General features: G+C 45.8%; 1 protein-coding gene across 1 annotated transcript in view; it reads left to right on the top strand.

Annotated features, from left to right (window-relative positions):
- Window positions 1–23,585, top strand: part of ITSN1 (intersectin 1) — a 205,198-nt gene that overhangs the window by 111,206 nt on the left and 70,407 nt on the right. Inside the window, exons 17-19 of the mRNA XM_026652104.2 lie at window positions 1,725–1,849; window positions 16,014–16,243; window positions 17,262–17,383. Of these exons, the coding sequence (XP_026507889.1) occupies window positions 1,725–1,849; window positions 16,014–16,243; window positions 17,262–17,383 (477 nt within the window). The remainder of the gene's footprint in view (window positions 1–1,724; window positions 1,850–16,013; window positions 16,244–17,261; window positions 17,384–23,585) is intronic.

Genomic DNA, 23,585 nt, shown 5'->3' with positions numbered 1-23,585 from the left:
TCCCTGCCATAGAAACTGAATAGTTTATGCTTATTTTTATATACGTGAAGACTACAGTAGATTTTTCTTCATAAACTGGAAGTGGTTATTTAAAGATGTGCGACTAATTTTCAAGGGTAGAGACAATTCTCAAATGTTTTGGATAAAGACATTCCCAGTTCGTACAGCTAGCTAGTTAAAGAAACACTGACAAGACAATCAGACCCCAAAGTTAGGTGGTGTTGTACAAAGATGGTCATAATATAATTTCTGTTCATGTTAGTGCTGACATTTTATTATTTTAAACACGCTGCATTCATTCATCGCTACCCAAACAATTCAAGCAGTTCTTTTCACCCAAATCATCAAATTTGTGCAAATTAATATTCCTCTTTCTAGGCTTGAAAGGATTAGATCTTATTGGTAAATGTTGATTTCACCGTACGCACACTAACCACTGAAATAAATATTTCCATTGATGATCACAATTTACAGATGGGTAAAGAAAGAAAAATGCTGCTTGGGAATTTGAGTTTAAAGTAAGGGAATTTACTTTTATCAGCGTCACATGTCAAAATATACAATTTGTGTTTTAACAGTTATAAAGCTTTAACTTTTTGAATCTGTGTCTACTGTCATTAAAAATTGTTTGACCTCCCCATAATTTCCCTCAAGTGGGAAAATTTAAATTGATAAAAATTAAAAAAAAACTTAAAAATAAATGTCAGTGTTATCAGTCAAAATGATTTTAAAACAAAAATAAAAATCTAATTCTGCCAAGCCTATCTGTTTCAGTGCCTGAATTCAGCTCTGAAGACGCTGCTGAAAATATTCCATTTCTTGGAGAGAAAATAATCTTGAAAATGCTTCAGCAGTTCATATGGCAATGATATACCTATCAATTTCAAACTGAAACATATACAGTGGAAAATAGTTGCCAATATTTGTAAGAACAATTCAGAAGTTAATTTTTAAAAAATTGTCATGAGTAGGTAAGAAATCTGACAAATTTATATAACAAAGCTGCTAATAACTTATTAATAAAAATAAGGCCACCATCAAGATAAAGATTATTTATTTATGAAGAAAATTCTTTAGCCATTTACAGCAGTATTTAAGAAACAAGTCAGTCTCTTTGAACTCTTTATCACCTTTGGGAATATGACTAAAAGTGGAGAGAGAATAAATGTTTGGAAAGCTCTGTGAGCCGTACTTTAGATAACTGCCAGATAAACTGTAAATATTAAAAGCCTGAGCAGAGACTTCCAGCTTTTTGTGAAGAAGTGTTCTTGCTGCCTGATTCACTTTTTAAATCAGTATGTTGATTATGAATGAAGTAAATAACAGTTCTCTATATATATTCAATAATGACCATTCTAATATGGCATTTTACACATTTGTGGCCCTACATATCAGAGACAAAATTTCATGTTTATACAACCTCACTTATATAACTGTATTGAGACAAGGTTCTGTAACTTAATGAAAAATACAATTACTATAGCAAGGAATGGAGACTAAAGAATCTATGGTGTAGACAATAAAATGTCAGCATTATCACTTTGAGGGCTAAATCATGGCAACATGTAAAAATGTATGACCTGTTGCCAGTTACTTGATTTTCAAAAATTTGGGTAATATTTAAGAAGGTTCTGGGTCCTTAACAATGAGAAATGTGGAGCCATTTGTTGTGATAGTGATATGTAGTACATTATTACATGCAATATATTTATTGATTGCTGTAGGAGCTGAGAGAGATACATAACAAGCAGCAGCTTCAGAAGCAAAAGAACTTAGAAGTTGAGAGGTTGAAACAGAAGGAGCAAGAGAGAAAGACGGTAGAACTGGAAAAGCAAAAAGAAACCCAAAGGTAATAGTTTTAGTTTATGCTTAATACAAAATTTATTTAGAGCCATAGGTGTGCATAGTGTTTCACATACAAGTAAAATAAACTTTCAGTTCCTAAGAATTTAATCTAAACTCAGTTATTTACTGAGCATCATCAGTATGTTGGCAGCTCTATGAAACAGGGAGAAAACTCAGGTCCTTAGCCAAGATTTTTGTTTCAGCCCAAAAGGAGACTGCACTTGAAAGGGGGAAAGCCTTGCATCATTGAATCCAAAGCCTAGTGTGGAGACAAACACTTATGTATGTACAACCACACCCTTGCTTTTGGTTCTTCCTTGAATTCTGAACCAGCAGGAATGTATGGAGATGAGAATTTGGCAAAGAAACTAGGATGCTTGGTATGCTTTTTGTGTGTGTGTGTGTGTGTGTGTGTGTGTGTGTGTGTGTGTGTTTGTTTAACAGAAATGCTTCTCCAGTGCACAGATTTTTTTTTTTTTAAATGACCATGCTGTTTGGGAGTCTAGGGAAAAATCAAAAAGGTTTGATATGCTTCTATGCATTGAATTTTTCGGATGTGTGTAATACAAAATGTGTAAGTTACAACAAGAATTAAATACTGAACAAGAAATATTTTTGTTTTAAGAATCATTTTTTCCATATATATGGTATGAAGACTAGCTGGTAGCTTTCTTCCATAAGGGAGAAGTTTCATTAAAACACAGTAGAAAATTTTAATATGATACAGCTGTTGTAGCTGTTTGGATTTTGTTTTCAACATTCTTTTGAAACCAATCACACACACAATGTGGGAGTATTAAATCCTTGATCTAAACAAAAGCTCTTGGTCAGGTGGTTAGAACAAAGGACTGGGAGCTGGCTAGAAAGGCCTTAAATTGTAATCTGGGCCATCAGACTGTCTGAGCATCCTGGGGCAAGTCACGTAACTATGTTCCTTCTTCCCCACTCAAACCAATTTGAAAAATTCGGTGAAAAACAAGATCTCACTGAAAACCGTATTTGCGAACAAAAGGCTTATGAAAAAATAGTTAAAATTGAAAGTGTGTTAATGGAGTCCAGTTAAAAGCCTCACATTATTTACATAATGTTCTACATCTCTTTAAAAATCTCTAACATTAGTAATAGAGCTGGTTGAAATTTTTCCAACAGAAGAGCTGGGACCAGAAAATGTTGAAAAATTCCATGTTGGTTCTTCTGAATTTTTTTTTTTTTTTTAAATGTCCCTCCCAAGAAAATATTGCATATCCAACTTTTTCTGATTCAGAAAGAAACATTTTTTGGAAATGCAAAATTTCCCAGAAGAAGGAAATTTTAGGCCCCATGCAGTTCTAATGGGTATGTCTGGAGGCAAACAGTTTAGGCTTCCATCTGATTCCCCACAGTTACATAATCATTAATCATTCGCTTGCACCACCTGGCTTTTCCCACCACCAACCTTAACGTTGCCCCCTAAAGTTTTCAAAAAAGTCAAAATAACAAGTAAATAGAAAATGACTGATTCGTCTCTTGGATAATATTTTAAACCTCCCAGTTTAATCTCCTGCTGCTTTTCAATGGAAGAGAAAAGATGACAACAATATACAAGTGAGAGAAGAGAATGGCATGTAAATAGATAGAATGGGCTAGAGACTAGGTGACAAAAGTAAATAAATGGGAGAAAGAAATAAGCTACGAGAGACATCTACACACCATAGGGCAGTGGGGGTGTTCGCTGCTTTTATTGTAGTTAGCTGGAGACAGCCTACATCTTTGTACTGTTGTGGGAAAGGGATGGGGTTTTGAGTAGTTTGTTAAATTGCAGTTTACTCTGCATTTATACTTAAATCAGAGAAAGAATAACTTAAAATGCATCAGCATGTGCACCTAACCTTTGGATGAATGAGGGCCTAGCAGCCACAACCACAAGTTTATATTAACTTGTTTTGACTTTATTTGAAATGATGACAACTATGCACTGAGCATAGCACAAATAACTCCGTTCTGTTTCTTTGGCAGAGGAGTCTGGGACAGTACCTGCAAGGTGAGAGGGTCCCAGAGCTTGGGAACTCAGAGGTCTACACAGCAATGGAACAGCCCTGCAGCCTGAGCCCTGTGAGCCCGAGTCAGCTGGCATGGGCCAGTCACGGGTTTTTCTTTGCTGTGTGGACATAGCCTTAGGGGATTGTGCAGGAGAAGAAAAGTATTTGAGTAATATGACCAGAACTGGCCGTAGCTTTTGGGACAAGAACCTTCCTAAAGTGCAGACATGGTGTTGGAGAGAAAAGAGAAAATAGCTAAGGTCTGTTTCCACTTGTTAATTCCTGATTTAAGGGCCAAATCCCAGAGTAACCAGGCTGCGCGCTAGAAAAATCTGTGAGGATAGGGTAACAGTAGAATCATTTTTCCATAGGCAACAGAGCTCCAACAGCTCCTATGCTTCTATGCAAGGTCTATGTCTGTGTCAAACTCTCTTGCATGTTTGAGAAGATGCTTCCTGCAGCCAATCTCTTCATATCCCTTTCGCCTTGTCTTCCCACATGGAGCAGAAGTGCATTGGTTCTGCTAACAGTTAGACCTTTAATGCCCACCGGGGGGTGAATCATGCAGCTCCTCTATAAAGCCATTATCCTCTGCAGGTCCCATCCCCATCAGTTATATCAAACTTGATTTTGAGTGGTGAGTGTTAACCACTGTACTAAAAACCATAATTTAAAAACTCAACTTTCCAGCTAAAGCAGTATTTACTATCCATGATTACAATACAAGCCATATAGAACCCTCTTTGAACAAATTAAGCACACTTAACACCATTAAATGCTGCATCATAGTGTCTAGAGAAGATTTCCCCTGAATGTTTTTATATAGTGCAGTCTAATAGTATTACAACAAGACTTCTGAATAATAGACTCTAAATGTATTGCAAGAGCACTCACTAATGAAGACACACAGACTAATGTTTGAAACAAATGGCTGAAAGGGCTGCAGCTTTACTATGTGAAGTTAAATGACATAACCGGAAGTCAGAAAGCCCTGGCAGTATTTGTAAGCTGGAGAAACAGTATTCCTTTTACTATCATTGGCCTTGCACCTAACTCCTAACAATGTATTGGTGCTGGTAATACATAACTCTTCTGCTATCCCAAGCAGTCTAATACTACTGCCAGTATTGAGGACTAAACACAGCCTGCTGTTGTGCTGAGTTAGGGTTACCATTCGTCCGGATTCTGCCGGATATGTCCGGCTTTTTTGAGTTAAAAATAGCGTCCGGGGGGAATTTGTAAATGTCCGGATTTTCCCCCCCATGCAGCCGGCAGCCTGACAGGGCAGCCGGCCGGATCGTGCCACTCGCACGGGGCTCTGACAGCCAGAGCCCCTCCTCCACTTCCCCCTCCTCTCCCCTGCAACTTGAGACCACTCCCCTCCTCTCTCTCTCTCCCTCCCTCCCCCTCCCTGCATTCGCAGATCGCCGGGGCCGTTTGCCTTGGGCCTCCGGCAGTCTGGCACTCCTCCCCCTGCTCCTCCCTCCCCTGCTGCCGAGCGCGCTGCTCTGCAGCACTCTGTTTTGAGCGGCATGGTAAGGGGGCCAGGGGGTCGGAGAAGGGGCAGGGAGGTTCTGGAGGGGGCAGTCAAGAGACAGGGAGCAGGGTTGGATGGGTTGGGAGTTCGGGGGGGCTGTCTGGGGGTTGGGGGTGTAAGGTTTTGGGCAGTCAGGGTACAGGTAGGGGGTAGGATCCTAGGGGGGCAGTTAGGGTGGGGGGGTCTCAGGAGGGGGCAGTTAGGGGACAAGGAACAGGGAGGCTTAGGTAGGGGGTGGGGTTCTGGAGGGCAGTTAGGAGCAGGGGTCCCAGGAGGGGGCAGTCAGGGGACAGGGAGCAGAGGGGTTTAGATGGGTCTGGAGTTCGGGGGGGGGCGGGCTGTCAGAGGGTGGGGAGTGGTTGGATGAGGCGTGGGAGTCCCTGGTGTCTGTCTGGGGGTGGGGGTGTGGATAAGGGTTGGGGCAGTCGGGGACAGGTAGGGGGTAGGGTCCTAGGGGGCCAGTTAGGATGGGGGGAGGGTCTCAGGAGGGGGCAGTCAGGGGACAGGTAGGGGATAGGGTCCTAGGGGGCCAGTTAGGATGAGGGGAAGGTCTCAGAAGGGGGCAGTCAGAGGACAAGGAGCAGGGAGGCTTAGGTAGGGGGTGGAGTCCTGGGGGGCAGTTAGGGGCAGGGGTCCCAGGAGGGGGCAGTCAAGGAGTGGGAGGGAGGGTTGGGGGTTCTGAGGGGGGCGGGAAGTGGGAGGGAGTGGAAGGGGCAGGGGCGGGGCTAGGGCAGGACAGGGGCGGGGCTAGGGCAGGGCTCCTCACGTCCTCTTTTTTGATTGTTGAAATATGGTAACCCTAGCTGAGTAGCTTCATACCTTGCACAGAAAGATAAAATATTCTTGTTGGACTCAAGTTGTATCAGCATGTGATGGTGGCTATGCTTGTTAGGCATCAACCCAGTCTTTAGTTGGCTTGGAAGGTAACTCTTGCCCACTTGCAAATTTAGCTGTGTTGCCAGGACTCTGGTGTAAATACTGCAGTGCTCTTAATTAAACAAAATGGTGTGCCATACAAAAGGCCAAGTCCATAAATGACACACCTGTCATCAGCAACTATCAGTAATTCCACATGCATGCATGTGGTTAAAAAGCAAGCATGAAATTGCCAGAAGAGCAAAATGACAGAGGTAACGTGTGTGTGTGTGCGTGTGTGTGTGTGTATGTAATAGACTTGCAAAATTCTATTTCTGTACTCACTCTGAGGGCAATATTTTTTTGGCAGACAGAGTAACATTAGGTTCAGTGTTTGTTTTTGTTTTAATCCATCTTTGCAAAGGATGGGGTTAGTAGAATTTGTGCCTCGGATGCTCAGTTTTTATGATGTGTACAAGGCTGATCTATAAAGTGTAAGGAAAAGAAAGTAGGAACATCTAGGCCAGGGGTGGGCAAACTTTTTGGGCCGAGGGCCACATGTGGGTGGGGAAATTGTATGCAGGGCAGGGGGTTGGGGTCTGGGAGGGGGTGCGGTGTGCAGGAAGGGGCTCAGGGCAAGGGATTGGGGCAGAGGAGGGGTGTGGGGTGTATGAGGGGGCTTAGGGAAGGGGGTTGGGGTGCAGGAGGGGTGCGGACTGGGAGGAGGCTCAGGGCAAGGGGTTGGGGTGCAGGAGGGGTACGGGGTGCAGCAGGGGGCTCAGGTCGGGGTTGTGGAGCAGGAGGGGTTCAGGGTGTACGAGGGGGGCTCAGGGTAGGGAGTTGGGGTCTGAGGTGCAGGCAGGGGGCTTAGGGCAGGGTGTTGGGGTGCAGGAGGGGTTCGGGCTCCAGCCTGGCGCCGCTTACCTAAAGCAGTGGCACGCACCGGGGCCAGGGCAGGCTCCTTGCGTGCCTGCCCCGCCCCCAGCCCCGCGCCACTCCAGGAAGCGGGGCGGGGCGGAGGGCTCCGCGTGTGCTGTCCATGCCACGCCTCCAGCTACCTCCCCCGAAGCTCCCATTGGCCGCGGTTCCCCGTTCCCAGCCAATGGGAGCTGCGGGGGGTGGTGCCTGGAGGCAAGGGCAATGCACGGAGCCCTCTGCCCCCCCACCTTGGGGCCACAGGGAAGTGGTGCCGGCTGCTTCTGAGAGTGTCGCAGGGCCTGCGGGCCGGATCCAAAGCCTTAGGGGGCCGGATCCGGCCCGCAGGCCGTAGTTTGCCCACCCCTGATCTAGGCAATAGGCAGAACAGGAATATAGTAGTTTCCACTTGCTGCCCCTTTAGCACCCTTACGAGGGTGCTAATCTAGAGGATGAGCATGACTGACTGGCTAGTTCTCTTTCATGGCTCCTGCATTGTGAAGCCATGCAAAGCCAATGCTGTATACAGGTGTGTGTGTGTGTGTGTGTGTGTGTGTGTGTGTGTAGTGAAAAAGATAAACTATCATGCTGATTTAAAGCAATAATCATTCTGAATGTTCTGTTTCAGAGTAGCAGCCGTGTTAGTCTGTATCCACAAAAAGAACAGGAGTACTTGTGGCACCTTAGAAACTAACAAATTTATTTGAGCATAAGCTTTCATGGGCTACAGCCCACTTCATTGGATGCATGCAGTGGAAAATACAGTAGGTAGGTAGGTAGATAGATAGATATGTACGTACGTGCACGTGTACGTACGTACGGGTGTTACCATACACACTATAAGGAGAGTGATCAGTTAAGGTGAGCTTTTATCAGCAGGAGAGAAAAAGAACTGTTTGCAGTGGTAATGAAAATGACCCATTTCCAGCAATTGACAAGGAGATATGAGGAACTGTAGGGGAGGGAATAAGCATGGGGAAATAGTTTTCCTTTGTGTAATGGCCCATCCACTCCCAGTCTTTATTCAAGCCTAATTTAATGATGTTCAATTTGCAAATTAATTCCAATTCAGCAGTCTCTCGTTGGAGTCTGTTTTTGAAGTTTTTGTTGTTGTAATATTGCGACTTTTAGGTCTGTAATCGAGTGGCCAGGGAGGTTGAAGTGTTCTCCAACTGGTTTTTGAATGTTATAATTCTTAACGTCTGATTTGTGTCCATTTATTCTTTTATGTAGAGACTGTCCAGTTTGGCCAATGTACATGGCAGAGGGGCATTGCTGACACTAGCCATCACCTTCAGCCCCCAACTAAAACCTCTCCAGCGCATCATCAAGGATCTACAACCTATCCTGAAGGACGATCCATCACTCTTACAGATCTTGGGAGACAGGCCAGTCCCTGCTTACAGTCAGCCCCCAAACCTGAAGCAAATGTTCACCAGCAGCCACACAACAGAAACACTAACCCAGGAACCTATCCTGCAACAAAGCCCGTTGCCAACTCTGTCCACATATCTATTCAAGGGACACCATCATAGGACCTAATCACATCAGCCACACTATCAGAGGCTCGTTCACCTGCACATCTACCAATGTGGTATATGCCATCATGTGTCAGCAATGCCCCTCTGCCATGTACATTGGCCAAACCGGACACACTCTACGCAAAAGAATAAATGGACACAAATCAGATGTCAAGAATTATAACATTCAAAAACCAGTTGGAGAACACTTCAATCTCCCTGGCCACTCGATTACAGACCTAAAAGTTGCAATATTACAACAAAAAACCCTTCAAAAACAGACTCCAACAAGAGACTGCTGAATTGGAATTAATTTGCAAATTGGACACCATTAAATTAGGCTTGAAAAAAGACTGGGAGTGGATGGGCCATTACACAAAGGAAAACTATTTCCCCATGCTTATTTCCCCCCTCTCCCCCCCAGTTCCTCATATCTCCTTGTCAATTGCTGGAAATGGGTCATTTTCATTACCACTACAAACAGTTCTTTTTCTCTCCTGCTGATAAAAGCTCACCTTAACTGATCACTTTCCTTATAGTGTGTATGGTAACACCCATTGTTTCATGTTCTGTGTGTGTGTGTGTGTGTGTGTGTGTGTGTGTGTGTATATAGATATATATATGTGTGTGTGTATATATATATATCTTCCTACTGTATTTTCCACTGCATGCATCTGATGAAGTGGGCTGTAGCCCACAAAAGCTTATGCTCAAATAAATTTGTTAGTCTCTAAGGTGCCTCAAATACGCCTGTTCTTTTTTCTGAATGTTCTGTCATCTAGGCTGCCTAGTGCTGTGCAGGAAAGGCGTGTTAAGAGAGAGATGCAGTTTTAAAGGCACAGAGCCAGCCTCTTATATAGGGTTGCCAATTTTGGTTAGACGTATTCCTGAAGGTTTCATCACATGACATAATCTTTAATTAAAGATTAATCTTTAATTCCTGGGGAATCGAGGAGAATCCTGCAGGGTTGGCAGATTTACTCTTGTAACAAAGAACTGTTTACAGGAAATGCAGTATTTATCATATCCAAAAGGCTTGTTCAGTTGGCCAGTCTTGTTTAGGTATAAGTATTTTGAAACACAAAAATATAGCCTTACATTTCCTGAGCAGACATACGATGGCTTACTTTTCAGTATTGTCACTTTAAAACCTGAAGTGCCTAAATTTAAGCTCTAAAACTTCAAGGGTTTTTATATCTTCAAATGAATGATGTGAATTTTTTCTAGTTTGTCACTCTTAGAATGATTTTCTGTGGATTGTATTAATAGAACTGTGTAAAACTACAAGAAATAAAGAATAAAATATTGATGAATTTGCAACATTGGGAGCTTAAACTCAAAATAGTCAGGGAATGCGAAACATGATTCTCCTAGTAATACCAGCTCAGCACAGATTACATGTTAACATATCCATTTAAATCTACCTAGTAATCAGAAATGAGTAACTTCACGGTAATGACTGTGACTATACATTTTTAAAGAAATATCTTAGCCCAGTTTGAGAGGGTGAACACCAGCAGTTCTAGATCTCCAAGATTTCTGCAAGACCAAGGTGTTAATTTCCCCCCCCCCCCTCTGCTTGCAGACAACTCCAGCACAAAATTAGTGAACCATTTACCATTCAGGAGTCCTTGGTACTCATTATTCTTCGAGTGATTGCTCATGTGTATTCCACAGTAGGTGTGTGTGCTTGCCACGTACACCAATGCTGGAAGTTTTCCCCCTAGCAGTACCCGTAGGGGAGTGCCCCTAGCAACCCCTAGAGTGGCGCATCTATGGCGCGGTATAAGGGGCACTCAAGCTCCCCCCACCCTCAGTTCCTTCTTGCCCCCAGTGAAGGTGCATTGAAACTGCTGTGCTCCAGCTTGTCTGCAGATTTCTTCTAGAACTCTTGTTCATTCGTAGTAGTAGTACCTGTAGTTGAAGTAGTTTAGATTAGTATTAGTTTAGTTTAGTGAGCCCGGGTCGGGGCGTGCCCTGTGTCCTGGGCTTTAAGTCGTGCGACATTTGCAGGCGGCCAATGCCAGTGAGTGACCCACATGCAGACTGTTTACGCTGCCTGGGGGAAACCCATCTCAGCAATCGCTGCAAGATTTGCAGATCTTTCAAGCCTTGGACCAAGAAAGAAAGAGACATTCGGCTCCGAGACATTCTGATGAAGTCGGCGTTGACCAAGACTCCGGTGCACCGCTCCGAGTCGGCACCAGGTACCGCGGCATCAGTGCATAGTGACCCTTCAGTGCCTTCCACCAGTCGGCACCGCTCCCCGTCCGCGGGGCACGCCAAGAAGGCTAAGAAGAGGTCTTCTCCGCTGAGGCACCGGAGCAAGACCGGGAGAGAAACTAGACCCACGTTGGGCAGTTCTCGGTCCCCGTCAGCCTCGAGGCCTCCGACTCAGGTTGAGCGGAGTAGCCCGGCCCAGTCAGCGCATGCTTCCCTGGATGTCTGGGTGCCCTCCATGCCGGAGGCCCAGCAAGCGACCCGGGACGTTATGTCTCTGCCGGTACCAGGGGCACCGCCACCATTGGCTCCCCGGTCCAGAGGCAAGCCATCGCTTGGATCGCTGCAGTTGCCTTCTGGTCGGTACCATTCGTGATCTCCTCCCTCTGTTCCGCAGGAGGACTCTAAAGCCCACCAGGAACTATTGAAAAGGGTGGCATTAAGCCTCAACCTTCAGGCCAAGGAGGTGGAGGAACCCTCGGCTTCCCTCTTCAACATCCTATCGGCCTCGGTACCATGCAGGGTGGCCTTTCCACTCCACAAAGGGGTGGCAAAAATTTCAAATGCCTTGTGGCAAACCCCGTCTTCCTTGCCCCACATCTCTAAGAGGGCAGAATGAAAGTACTTTGTGCCCGCCAAGGGGCATGAATACCTGTACACCCACCCTGCTCCCAACTCCCTGGTGGTCGAGTCGGTCAACCACAGGGAGAGGCAGGGCTAACTAGCCCCTACTCCGAAAAATAAAGACTCAAGGAGGCTGGACTTATTTGGGGGAGAGGTTTATTTGTCCTCGAGTTTCCAGTTAAGGGTGGTGAACCACCAGGCTCTCCTGGGTCGGTATGAGTTCAATTTGTGGGGCTCTCTACCCAAATTCGAGGACTCTCTCCAGGAGCGTGACAAGAAGGAGTTCAAAGCTCTGGTGGAGGAGGGTACAGCGGCTGCCAGGGCAGGCAGCGTCAGATGCTACAGATATGGCTGCAACGTCCATGGCCTCCGTAGTGTCCATGAGGAGGGCGTCGTGGCTCCTGAGGCACAGAACTCCTTGCAGGACCTCCCGTTCGATGGCAAGGCCCTGTTTGCGGAACAGACGGACGTGAAGTTGCACGGCCTGAAAGATTCCCGCACTACGCTTAAGACACTTGGCCTCTATGTCCCGGCTCGGGCTAGGCCCAAGTTTAAGCCACAGCAGGCTCCCACCCAGGCCACCCACTCTAAATACAAGCCCCCTTATAAAATGTCATGGGACTGTAAGAAATGCCCGCAGAGGCAGTCCCGGTCGGCCCCCCCAGCCTGGATCCTCCAAGGGTAAACAGGCGGGGAAATGTCAGTTTTGACAGGACACCTGGGGGCGACCTACCAGTTCACATCAGGGATCCACCCGCAATAAAGCTTCCCTTCTCCAATCGGTTGTGTGCTTTTCTCCCGGAATGATCGCGGCTGACTTTGGACCATTGGTTCCTCAACACCGTCTCCTGGGGCTACACCCTCCAGTTTACCTCTACCCTGCCCAACCACCCTCCGCCCCCATCCCTCCTGGGTGACCCCTTTCACAAGGCCCTGCTGGAGCAGAAGGTGGGGTGGCTCCTTGGCTTAGGAGCGGTGGAAGTGGTGCCAGCGGAGTTCAAACGCAAGGGGTACTACTCCCGCTATTTCCTTATCCCGAAGGCCAAAGGGGGGCTCAGGCCCATCTTGGATCTGCGAGGCCTGAACTAGTACATGGTAAAGCTCAAGTTTTGCATGGTCTCTCTGGCCTCCATCACCCCCTCCCTGGATCCTGGGGACTGGTACGCCACCCTCGATCTGCAGGACGCTTACTTCCACATTCATATATTCGAGGGGCACAGGTTCTTCCTCCGTTTCACGGTTGAGCGGGAGCACTACCAATTTATGGTCCTCCCGTTTGGCCTGTCCACTGCTCCCAGGGTATTCATAAAGTGCATATCTGTGGTGGCGGCCTACCTCAGATGTGGTGGGGTCCAAATCTTCCCCTATCTGGATGACTGGCTGGTCAAGGGCAGCTCCCGGTCGCAGGTGTGGGATCACGTGGCGCTTCTCCTGTCCATGTGTGCCACCCTGGGCCTGTGGGTGAACGACACCAAGTTCATGTTAGTCCCGGTACAGTGCATAGAGTTTATCGGGGCAGTCCTGGATGTGACGTTAGCCAGGGCCTACCTCCCACCAGACAGATTCGAGACCCTGAAAGTCACAAAGTTTCCTGTGACGACAGCCAGAGCGTATCTCCAGCTCCTGGGTCACATGTCGGCGTGCACATATGTGGTTCGCCATGCCAGACTCAGGATGAGGCCCCTCCAGCTCTTGTTGGCCTCGGTGTTCTCCCAGGCCAGAGACAGGATGGACAAGGTCCTCACTGTACCCGAGCCGGTGATCACCTCCCTACAATGGTAGTCCTCCTCGGCGAACATGCTCCACGGGGTCCCATTCAGGGGCAGGCCCCCGTCAGTGGAGCTGGTGTCCAACGCCTCGGACCTGGTGTGGGGAGCCCATGTGGGGGACGTTCAAACTCAAGGTCTGTGGTCCGCACAGGACCTTGCCCTGCATAAATGTCAAGGAGCTCAGGGCAGTCCAGCTGGCATGCGTGGCCTTCCGCTCGCACCTGGAAGGCAGAGTGGTCAGGGTTCTCATGGACAACACGGCCTCGATGTTTTACATCAATAGGCAAGGTGGGTCCCGCTCCTCTGCCCTCTGCCAGGAAGCCCTCAGGCTGTGGGACTTCTGTATAAGCCACGACATTTGCCTACAGGCCTACCACCTACCAGGTGCCCGGAACTCGCGGGCGGATTGCCTGAGCCAAGACTTCTCCTCTCCGCACGAGTGGTCTCTACACCCACAGGTGTTGCTCAGACTTTTACAAGAGTGGGGAACTCCCCAGGTGGACTTGTTCGCGACCCGGCAGAACCGCTGGTGTCCCCGGTTCTGCTCCGGGGGGAGGAGGGGAGGCATGCGGGTGCTATCTCTGATGCCTTCCTCCTATCCTGGTCAGGCCAGCTTCTCTATGCCTTTCCCCCCGATCCCGCTGATCAGCAAGGTTCTGGAGAAGATAGACGGACGGAACCAGGATCCTCCTGATTGTCCCGGTGTGGCCCAGGCAACATTGGTACGAGACCCTCACGAGCCTGGCGGTCACCCCGCCGTGGCCGTTGCCATCCCGCCCGGACCTGCTCTTCCAGGACCAGGGCCCCCTCCTCCACCCCAACCTAGCGGCACTCCACCTCATGGCGTGGCTGCTCAGTGGTTAGGCTGGGAGGAAAGGACGTGCTCGGAAGGGGTTCAGCGTGTCCTCTTGGAAAGCAGGCAACCCTCCACGCGTCGAGCCTACTTGGCAAAGTGGTCTCGGTTTTCCCGATGGGCGGCTGAGCGGGGTGTTTCCCCTGTGGCTGCCCCGATCCAGCTCATTTTAGACTACCTCCTTCACCTTAGAGCCCAAGGCCTGGCACCCTCGTCCGTCAAGGTGCACTTGGCCATATCTGCCTCTCACCCACCGGTGCAGGGGCACACAGTATTCTCCCATGCTATGACTGGCCGATTCCTTAAGGATTGGATCGTCTCTTCCCGTATGTTAGGCCCCAAGTCCCGCAGTGGGACCTGAACTTGGTGCTGTTCTGGTTGACGGGTCCCCCCTTTGAGCCGTTAGCTACATGCTCCTGGTCACACCTCTCGTGGAAGGTGGCCTTCCTGGTGGCGATCACATCAGCTAGACAGGTCTCGGAACTCAGGGCCCTGACCTCCGAGCCGCCGTACACGGTGTTCCATAAAGATAAGGTCCAGCTCCGCCCACATCCTTTGTTCCTCCCGAAGGTGGTCTCCACCTACCAGATGGGTGAGGACATTTTCCTGCCGGTCCTCTGCCCCAAGCCCATGCGTCCAGTGAAGAGCGCTGCCTCCACACGCTGGATGTGAGACGGGCTCTGGCCTTTTACCTGGAACGGACTAAGCCGTTCAGAAAGTCTTCGCAGCTGTTCATCGCATCGGCCGAACGCATGAGGGGTCGGCCAGTATCCACTCAGCAGCTCTCCAACTGGATCACCTCGTGCATCCATACCTGTTGCGACTTGGCAGGAATTCCCCCGCCGTCAATTGTGAGGGGACACTCGACTAGGGCGTAGGCCTCGTCGGCTGCCTTTTTAGCCCATGTCCCCATTCAGGACACTTGCAGGGCTGCCACATGGTCTTCAGTTCACACATTCACCTCGCATTATGCAATCATCTCCCAGACCAGGGAAGACACTGGGTTCGGCAGGGCTGTACTCCGTCCCGAGAGTTTGTGAACTCCTACCCAACTCCAACAGATATAGCTTGGAATCACCTACTGTGGAATACACATGAGCAATCACTTGAAGAAAAGACAGTTACCTTTTCTGTAACTGATGTTCTTCGAGATGTGTTGCTCATGTCTGTTCCACATCCCGCCCTCCTTCCCCTCTGTCGGAGTTGTCTGGCAAGAAGGAACAGGGTGGGGGGAGCGCGCAGCGCCCCTTATACCGCACCATAGAGTCGCCACTCCAGGGGTTGCTAGGGGTGCTCCCCTACAGATACTGCTAGGGGGAAAACTTCTGGCAGCGGTGCACATGGCGAGCACACACACCTACTGTGGAATAGACATGAGCAACACATCTCGAAGAACACCAGTAACAGAAGAGGTAACTCTTTTTCACTGTTTGCCTCTTAGAGGTGCTTCTGCAGAACTCCGATTGTAAACCCACAGATTTCATATGCATGGCTGAAAATACAGGGTTATATTAAGAACTGAGTTGCAACCTTATCCTGGTGCTAGATATTTTCTGAGCAATTACTCTGCCATTAAATGTAGTTTTTTGTAGTCTTAGTAGTATTCTCGTAGTTGGCTGAGTCACTAGCATGGCTCTTCTTCATAAGATGCTGAGCTCTACTGGCAGGGTTTTCAAAATGTCGTATCTTCTGGGATTTTTCAGCAGTAAGGAGATGCTATGGGATGGGTGTTCATGATATTTCCCATCATTAATAGAACTATGTAAGCTAATAACATGAATCACATATTCACAAGGAAAACTAAATATTATGTTTACTTCCCTTTGTCTGCTTTAAAAAAAAAATTGTAATTGACAGACGAATCCAGGAAAGGGATAAACAGTGGCTTGATCGAGTGCAACAGGAGGAAGAGTACCAGCGGCAAAAAAAACTTCAGGAAGAAGAAAAGCCAAAAAGGGAAGAAATAATCAAGAAGACAGACAGTGAGGATAAGGGCAAACAGGAAATGCAAGACAAACTGAATAAGCTTTTCCATCAACATCAAGAGCCAGCCAAGCCAGCCATCCAGGCGCCCTGGTCAAGTGCAGGTATGGAAGAGTAAGGAAATCTGTTGCATACAGCTGCTAAAACATAGACTCCTCCTCCTTACGTCCTGTCTTCTTATTCCATATGTTGGATATTCTGTATTCAAACTAAGTCACTAATCTTGTTTAAATAAATGGTTTAAGGCTTACATTGGCCACTGTGCATCACAGATCTCTTCTGGGCGCTGTTGCTCTCCCTACAAGTCCGGAATTTAATAGAAGTCACATAGGGAGTGAAGGGGACTGGATGAGATGCACCATGCAGCTTGGAGAAGAGAATTTAGTTGTAAGCTGGTGCTTGTCTCCAACAAACTATTATTTCTCAAAACAATGAGATAAAATAATGTTGCCATGTTTCACCTTTTAGAGGTGAAATTGCACTTCAAAAATAACTTTCTTCACCCCTGTGTACAGTTTGTATGCTAGTCTATAACATCTGCTTTGGGATCCTTCAAAGTAGAGGCAGTATGTAACTAGCTAGTCATATACAATTTAAAAAAAAAAATCCAAATTGTTTGGAAAAAACCTTAAAACCAGTTAAGGGGGAATAAATACAGTAGATGTTATCCATCAGCCATATAGTATTTGCCAGATGCGATTTAACGAGGCTGTAAAAGGTCACTATATGGATAATGACCATCTATACCAGGAACTTACTGATCAGGTTAATCCATTATGTCGGTGCAATGCTTCAAAACAAAACAGGGAAAGTTGTAAAATCATTGTACATGGTTTTAAATGCAGTTATTTTCTATATAAATAGCTGTGTGTTTCATAAAAGCTAAAAGCATATTATTTTAAATAGGTGGTGCTAAAGGAGAAAATAGAGAGAAAATGTAAGTTTAATTATTTGTTTGCTTATTTCCCCTTATGTAAAATGGGGATAGTACTTACTCTGCCTCTCAGGGGCATTGTGATAATTAACACTTTGCCTCTCATTTTTTTACCTCTCTTCTTCTAAAGTGTTTCACAAACATTTTTGTTTAGTTTTTAATATGTATTTTTCTTCCTCTATATATAGAAAAAGCTCCACTAACTATTTCTGCTCAGGAGGATGTAAAAATAGTATATTATCGGGCATTGTATCCTTTTGAAGCCAGAAGCCATGATGAAATCACTATTCAGCCAGGTGACATAGTTATGGTAAGAAGAGTGTGATGTTGCTTGGAAAACTGTACTTTGTTTTACATCTCTGCTTCTATTTTTATACTAGTATTTTATTCAACCTAACTTTGAATTTACATATACCACAAGTATTACAAGCAAGTTGTAAAGACTGAAATGTACAGTATGTGCTATCATTTATTATCTCTGCTGTTAGAATAATGAGAGAGGCAAGGTGGGTGAGGTAATATCTTTTATTGGACCAACTTCTATTGGTGAGGGAGATAAGCTGTCAAGCTCTCACAGAGCTCTTCTTCTAGTCTGGGAAACTTAGGTCTGTAATGTAGGACTGGCCTATGTCAGTATAACTATATTGCTCATGGGTGTGGAACTTCTACTGATACAGCTACTGCCAGGGAAGTAGATTAACTACGCCAACTGGAGAAGCTCTCCGGTTGGCATAGTAGTGTCTTCACTAACATGCTACAGTGGTACAGTTGCACCTGTGCAGCTGTGCCGCTGTACATGAAGACAAGACCTTACTCAGAGTGTCATAGCTAAATACAAAACAGAACAGTTTACCATAAATAGTAACACACATTTCAAGGGAGCATGCAAGGTGAAATTGCCTGTTTCCTCCCTGTGCCTTAGAGGGGTGTTAAGGGGGGTTGTTAGTGGGTTATAGATTGTTGTGCTAAACCATCAATCCAGTGTGTCTATTCAGTCCATGATTTTTAGTGACTAGTGAAGTTATGAATTTAAGCTCCCGGGCCATCTTTTGAAAGTATTGTGCAGATTTCCTTTGAGGATGAGGACTGAGAGGTCAGATATAGAGTGATCACTTTGTGAAAAGTGTTCACCACAGGTGATGTGGCATTTGTGTCTGATAGTTTTCCTGTGAGTTCATTCGAGAGCGTAGTGATTGTCTGGTTTCACCCACAGATTTGCTATTGGAGCATTTAGTGCACTGGATGAGGTACACGATATGTTGGGATAGGTATGTGTAGAACCCAGGGATCTTGAAAGGTGTATTTTGGAGAGTGTTGATCATTGTAGCAGGTTTTGCATCTGTTTTTCTGGCAGGGTCTGTCGCCGCTTTCATTTGTCCTAGCGTGTGGGGAGCTTGCTTCTGATTATGAGCTTTGAGAGTTTGGGGGGGCGGGGCGTTGTTTGGAGGTTTGAAGAGAGGGTTCAGGAAAGATTTCTTTCAGGATGGGCTCCCCATCGAATATGGGTTGTAGTTGTTTGATAATACCTATATGGGTTCCAGTATGGGGTGGTAGGTGACAAGTAGGGCTGTACAGTCGGGGAGGGGCAGTTATTTCTGTGTTGGAAGCAGGTTCTGTTTGGGTGGCCTGTTCCATGATGCGATCTACTTCTCTGGAGTGTCCTTGTTTGGTGAAGGCAGTTTTGAATGTATTATGGTGTATATCCTGGACTTTCTCCTCAGAGCATATTCTGTGGTTTGAGTGCCTGCCTGTAGATTAGATTTCTTGGTGTGTTTCGGGTGTTTACTGGATCTATGAAGATAGGTATAGTGATCTGTGGGTTTCTTGTATATGGTTTTTTGTAGGGTTCCATTGTTGGAAGCTGATTGTGGTGTCCAGGAAGTTGGTGCTGGTGTGGGAGTGTTCCAGAAAGAGTTTAATGGACGTTTGGTGGTTGTTGAAATTGTGGTAGAAATCTCTGAGGGAATTTGTCGTCTATCCAGAGGATGAAAATATCATGAATGTGTTTCAGTTTTTGTGGTGGATTTGTCCATGGGCCAACTTGAAGAATTTCTGAAGAGTTTTGCATATTGGGGAGCCATCTTAGTACCCAGGGTGTTCCCATGGTGTGGACAAAATGTGGTGGTGTTGAATGTAAAATTCTTACGAGTGAGGATGAAATGGATGAGTTTGGCGATGTGTTTGGGATGCATATCTGAGGGTTGTCCATTGTCTTGTAAATATTTGAGGCAAGCGGCTATGCTGTCATTGAGGGATGTTGGTGTATAGGGAGGTGACATTCATGGTGGCAAAACTGATGTTCTGAGGGAGGTTGTTAATGTTCCGGAGTTTGTGGAGGAAGTTGGTTGTGTCCTGGAGGAAGTTGGCCCTTTGTGTGTTGAGTGATTTGAGGATGGTTTCTATGAGTCCCAATAATACTTCATTAAGAGTGCTGTGGCCAGATATGATGCGTCTGCCTGGGTTCCCTTGTTTGTGTATCTTGGGAAGCACATAGAAGGGGTTCACGGGGGAGGAGTTTGTAGAATTTCTCTTGGAGTTGTTTGGGGAAGGATTTGATGATATCCTTAAATTTATGCGTTAATTATGATGTGCTGTTGTCTGAGTTCTTTGTAGTAGGTAGTGTCGGAGAGTTGTCGGTTGGCCTCAGTGTAGTCATCGTGGTTGAGGACTATGATGGTACCCACTTTGTCTGCTGGTTTGATCACTGGTGGTTAGATTTCAGGGACTGTATAGCTGTCCGGTCAGCAGTGGAGGGATTGTGGTGGATGTGATGTGATAAGATTAGAATAATGGTCAGTTTTCTTAAAGTTCGTTATAATGCAAGGTATAGATACAGTTTGCTCATCAGCTTTATCAGTCTTAGTATAATAACTCAGCTCTAAATGAGTTTGGTGACAGGGAAGTCCAAAGTGTCTGAACAGGTTCCCAAAGTCAACTAGTCTACAGTGAGACATTTGGTCTTGAAGACAAATAAGTGACACAATCATCACTGTCATAGTCACTTCTGAGGATGGTTGCTGTACCTGAAGGTCAGAACAGAGTATTAAAGATTTGTTTGGGCTATAAAGCCTATCTAAAACTGTAGTACTAAAAAAATGCAAACTATTCTAATTCCAATTTAAAAAAACTCAACTATATTAAGAGAATGTTACGGTTAAATTAATGCTATGTTAAACACTTATTCTGAGTTAGGAAATGACTACATTAAGGTCACAATCTATATGTTGTTATAAACTTTAATTACATGATGACCGTTTCTCCAATAATATATTTTTTCTACAATTTCTACTTTGTCATAATGATCCAGTATAGGTTTTCTTACTTGTTCATACAATAACTTTTCCTCTCAAGCATTTTCCCCTACTTAAAAATGGCTGAATTGTTTTGCTGAAACACTTTAAAAATTAATTTTTCAGGCAGGGACAAAGTAGAGAAAATATCAGTCTGACAAAAGGAAGTTTCAGAAAGCAATAAGCAACTGAAAACATTGTTGGGAGTCTAAATGGAATGGAAATGCTTATACATCTTTAATTGTAGTGGTTGGTACCACTGGGATAAATCTGCCTAAAAATACTGTTTTGTTAGCCTTAAGTAATACTGTGGAAGTATAACTTGCACTCTTCGTAATTCCTAAATCTTTTAAAAATTGTAACTGCAATTGTCAGTAACTATAGTTATTAATGTTTAAGAATATCTGAATAATTGGAATAAGCGTTATTAATATTGTAACATGCAAATGTCATTTTACAGTTTGAGAATTTTTTTAATGAAAATATTATGTAAAAATCTAGTTAATTTATGAAAAACTATAAAGCAGAAGCATTATGACTTTAATTCACTACTTGATCTTCCTTTCATAATGAGTTCCTTTTTTTAAAAAAACTGTCACACTCTGGTAAACTTCAGTTGGGTTTTGGAAAAATAAACTTTCTAAACTGTCATATCTTAATGATATCTAGACATTAGTAAAAAGAAGCTCTGATCAACCTTTTCTTCCTTTTTGATTTATTCAGCAATATCACAATCTGGTGTTCATGACATCATGAAGATTGGATTGTGGCATTACTGAATGATTTAGGAAGAGGCCCAAAACCCAATTGAAGTGCAGTAATTTCACTGAAATGTTGTCACTTATCCTTTAGTAAAGAAGTGAGGTTGGCAAGTCATCAGTCAAATGAGAAAGTATGCAGGCATGTGGGGCTCTCTAGGTTATTGAAGAATGGAATAATCCAGTTAATATTATATCAGGGAATAAAATGTTTGCTAGAGGTACAGGCATACACTGAGCTTTGCTTGAGGAAGACTAAACATCAGTTTACTAAATGGCTCAGGGGACATAATGAAATGTTGGAAAATCAGTATTCTGATTTCAGGGGACACTTCTCAATTTCAGTTCATGTTTTGGATAATCTGCGTTCACCTGCACATGACTTTAGGCTTCGCTTTTAGTTTATATTATAACAGGGAAAAACTGGCCTCTGGCCTTGGCTTATTTTTATTTAAATATCTTTAATTACTGTCAGAGCTAACAACTGATTCTAGTGGGATTGCTCTCCTGCTCGTTAGTAATTGCTTAATTTGTGAAATGTGTTATAATTCTGCCTTACTTTCAAATCATTGCTTTCCTGCTGGAGGTTAAAAGGGAATGGGTAAGTATGCTGTATGACTGTTAAGAAGTCTTCACAATCTTTTAATACATTTTTATAAATATAGCTTTACTGTCAAGTTACATGTTTTTTTTCAATTTATCTAGGGTAAAATTTTTGAGAGACTTAAGTCCCGTTGTCTAAAGTTACTTAAGCTCTTAAGTGCCTACATCACTTAAGCATTCAAAAAAAATGGCATGTCATGCTTCTAAAAGGTGTAAGTCAATTATAGTTTTTGGAGAGTAACAGTTTGCAAGCTTATGTGTTAAGATATGTCTAAGATCCTATATAGCAGGGATTGGCAACCTTTGGCATGCGGCCTGTCAGGGTAAGCACCCTGGCAGGCCAGGCCGGTTTGTTTACCTGCCGCGTCCGCAGGTTTGGACGATTGCGGCTCCAACTGGCTGCAGTTCGCCAGCCCAAGCCAATGGGGGCTGCGGGAAGCGGCGCAGACAGAAAGTTGTCGATCCCTGCTATATAGGCTGGCCTTATGACCGTTTAAATGCAAGTTAAACTCTGGTTAAACTTTCAGCTTGTCTAGGCCAACCAGTATGGACTGGGGTAAAACGAGCTAATAACAATCATGTTCTAATGTTGATGAAGGCCTATAGCGCTGTGATTTGGATTGGTCCGTGCTGGCTGGTGAGCACTATCCAGCTACAACTGGAATCCTGCCTCACTTGTAACTACTAGTATTTTGAGGGAACACAGTTAAAGCATGGTTCAGTCTGACAGTGCAGACAAGAGTTAGGCTGCGTGTTACCATTTTCCTGAGCCGTGCTACCGCCTTGACTTTAACAGGGCTGCAACATGGTTTGAAGAGTTGGTTGAAATGCTGTTTGCCCTGTGAGACTGAACTGAGCTTTAAGTGGTCTCCAGCTCTCTGGTAATTTAAATTCATTTTCCACCTTTGCTGCAATGTATGTGTGGAACTGCAGGACCAGTGTGGAAGGGGGCATTTAATTTTTAGGGGGTAGACAAATAACCAAAGGGTTCAGGAAGTATGTACCAGATACAGATGCTGGCTCTCTAATACTGGGGTATTTGGTTATATATTCATGGTCTCCCATTGAATCTGTGTGCATGATGGGAATACAGGTCAGAGTTGAGTTAAAGTACGTCAAATAAACTTTTTATTTATGTTCTTTCTGTTTAACTTTTTTATTTTTACCATTAAACTTGGAGTTTTTGGCTTTCCAAGTTCCTTAAACTTTAAACATATTTTTAAAGATTATTTTCGTATAAATTGTATTTATAATTATTTACAGCCTTTCCTACAGCTTAACCATGCATTTGTCTTGGATTGATAATACTTTTGAACCTAGACAGCCCCTTCCACAGGGCCAGCTCCAGGCACCAGCCCACCAAGCATGTGCTTGGGGTGGCGCCTGGAGGGGGGCGGCACGGCGGGGTGCTCCGGCCCGAGAGCGGGGCTGCGACTGGGCTCGCCGCCCTCCCCGCGGCGCTCCGGCCGCCAGGGAGAGCGGAGCCGCAGCGGGCTCGCCGCCCTCCCCCAGTGCTCCGGCGTCGGGGAGAGCGGGGCCCCGGCCGGGCTTGCCGCCCTCCTCCCAGCGCTCTGGCCGCCGGGGGCTCTCTGGCCACCGGGGAGAGCGGAGAGCCCCAGCCGGGCTCTCCGCCCTGCTCCCGGCGCTCTGGCCGCAGGGGAGAGTGGAGAGCCCCTGCCGGGCTTGCCGCCCTCCTCCCAGCGCTCTGGCCTCCGGGGGCTCTCTGGCCGCCGGGGAGAGCAGAGAGCCCCGGCCGGGCTTGCCGCCCTGCTCCCGGCACTCTGGCCGCCGGGGGCTCTCTGGCTGCCGGGGAGAGCGGAGAGCCCCAGCCGGGCTCTCCGCCCTCCTCCCGGCGCTCTGG

Source organism: Terrapene carolina, unplaced genomic scaffold (assembly GCF_002925995.2).
Source record: "Terrapene carolina triunguis isolate 2854851 unplaced genomic scaffold, T_m_triunguis-2.0 Scaffold31, whole genome shotgun sequence".
In the NCBI taxonomy this organism is placed as follows: Eukaryota; Metazoa; Chordata; order Testudines; family Emydidae; genus Terrapene; species Terrapene triunguis.
This window is presented reverse-complemented; position numbering and strand designations above follow the sequence as displayed.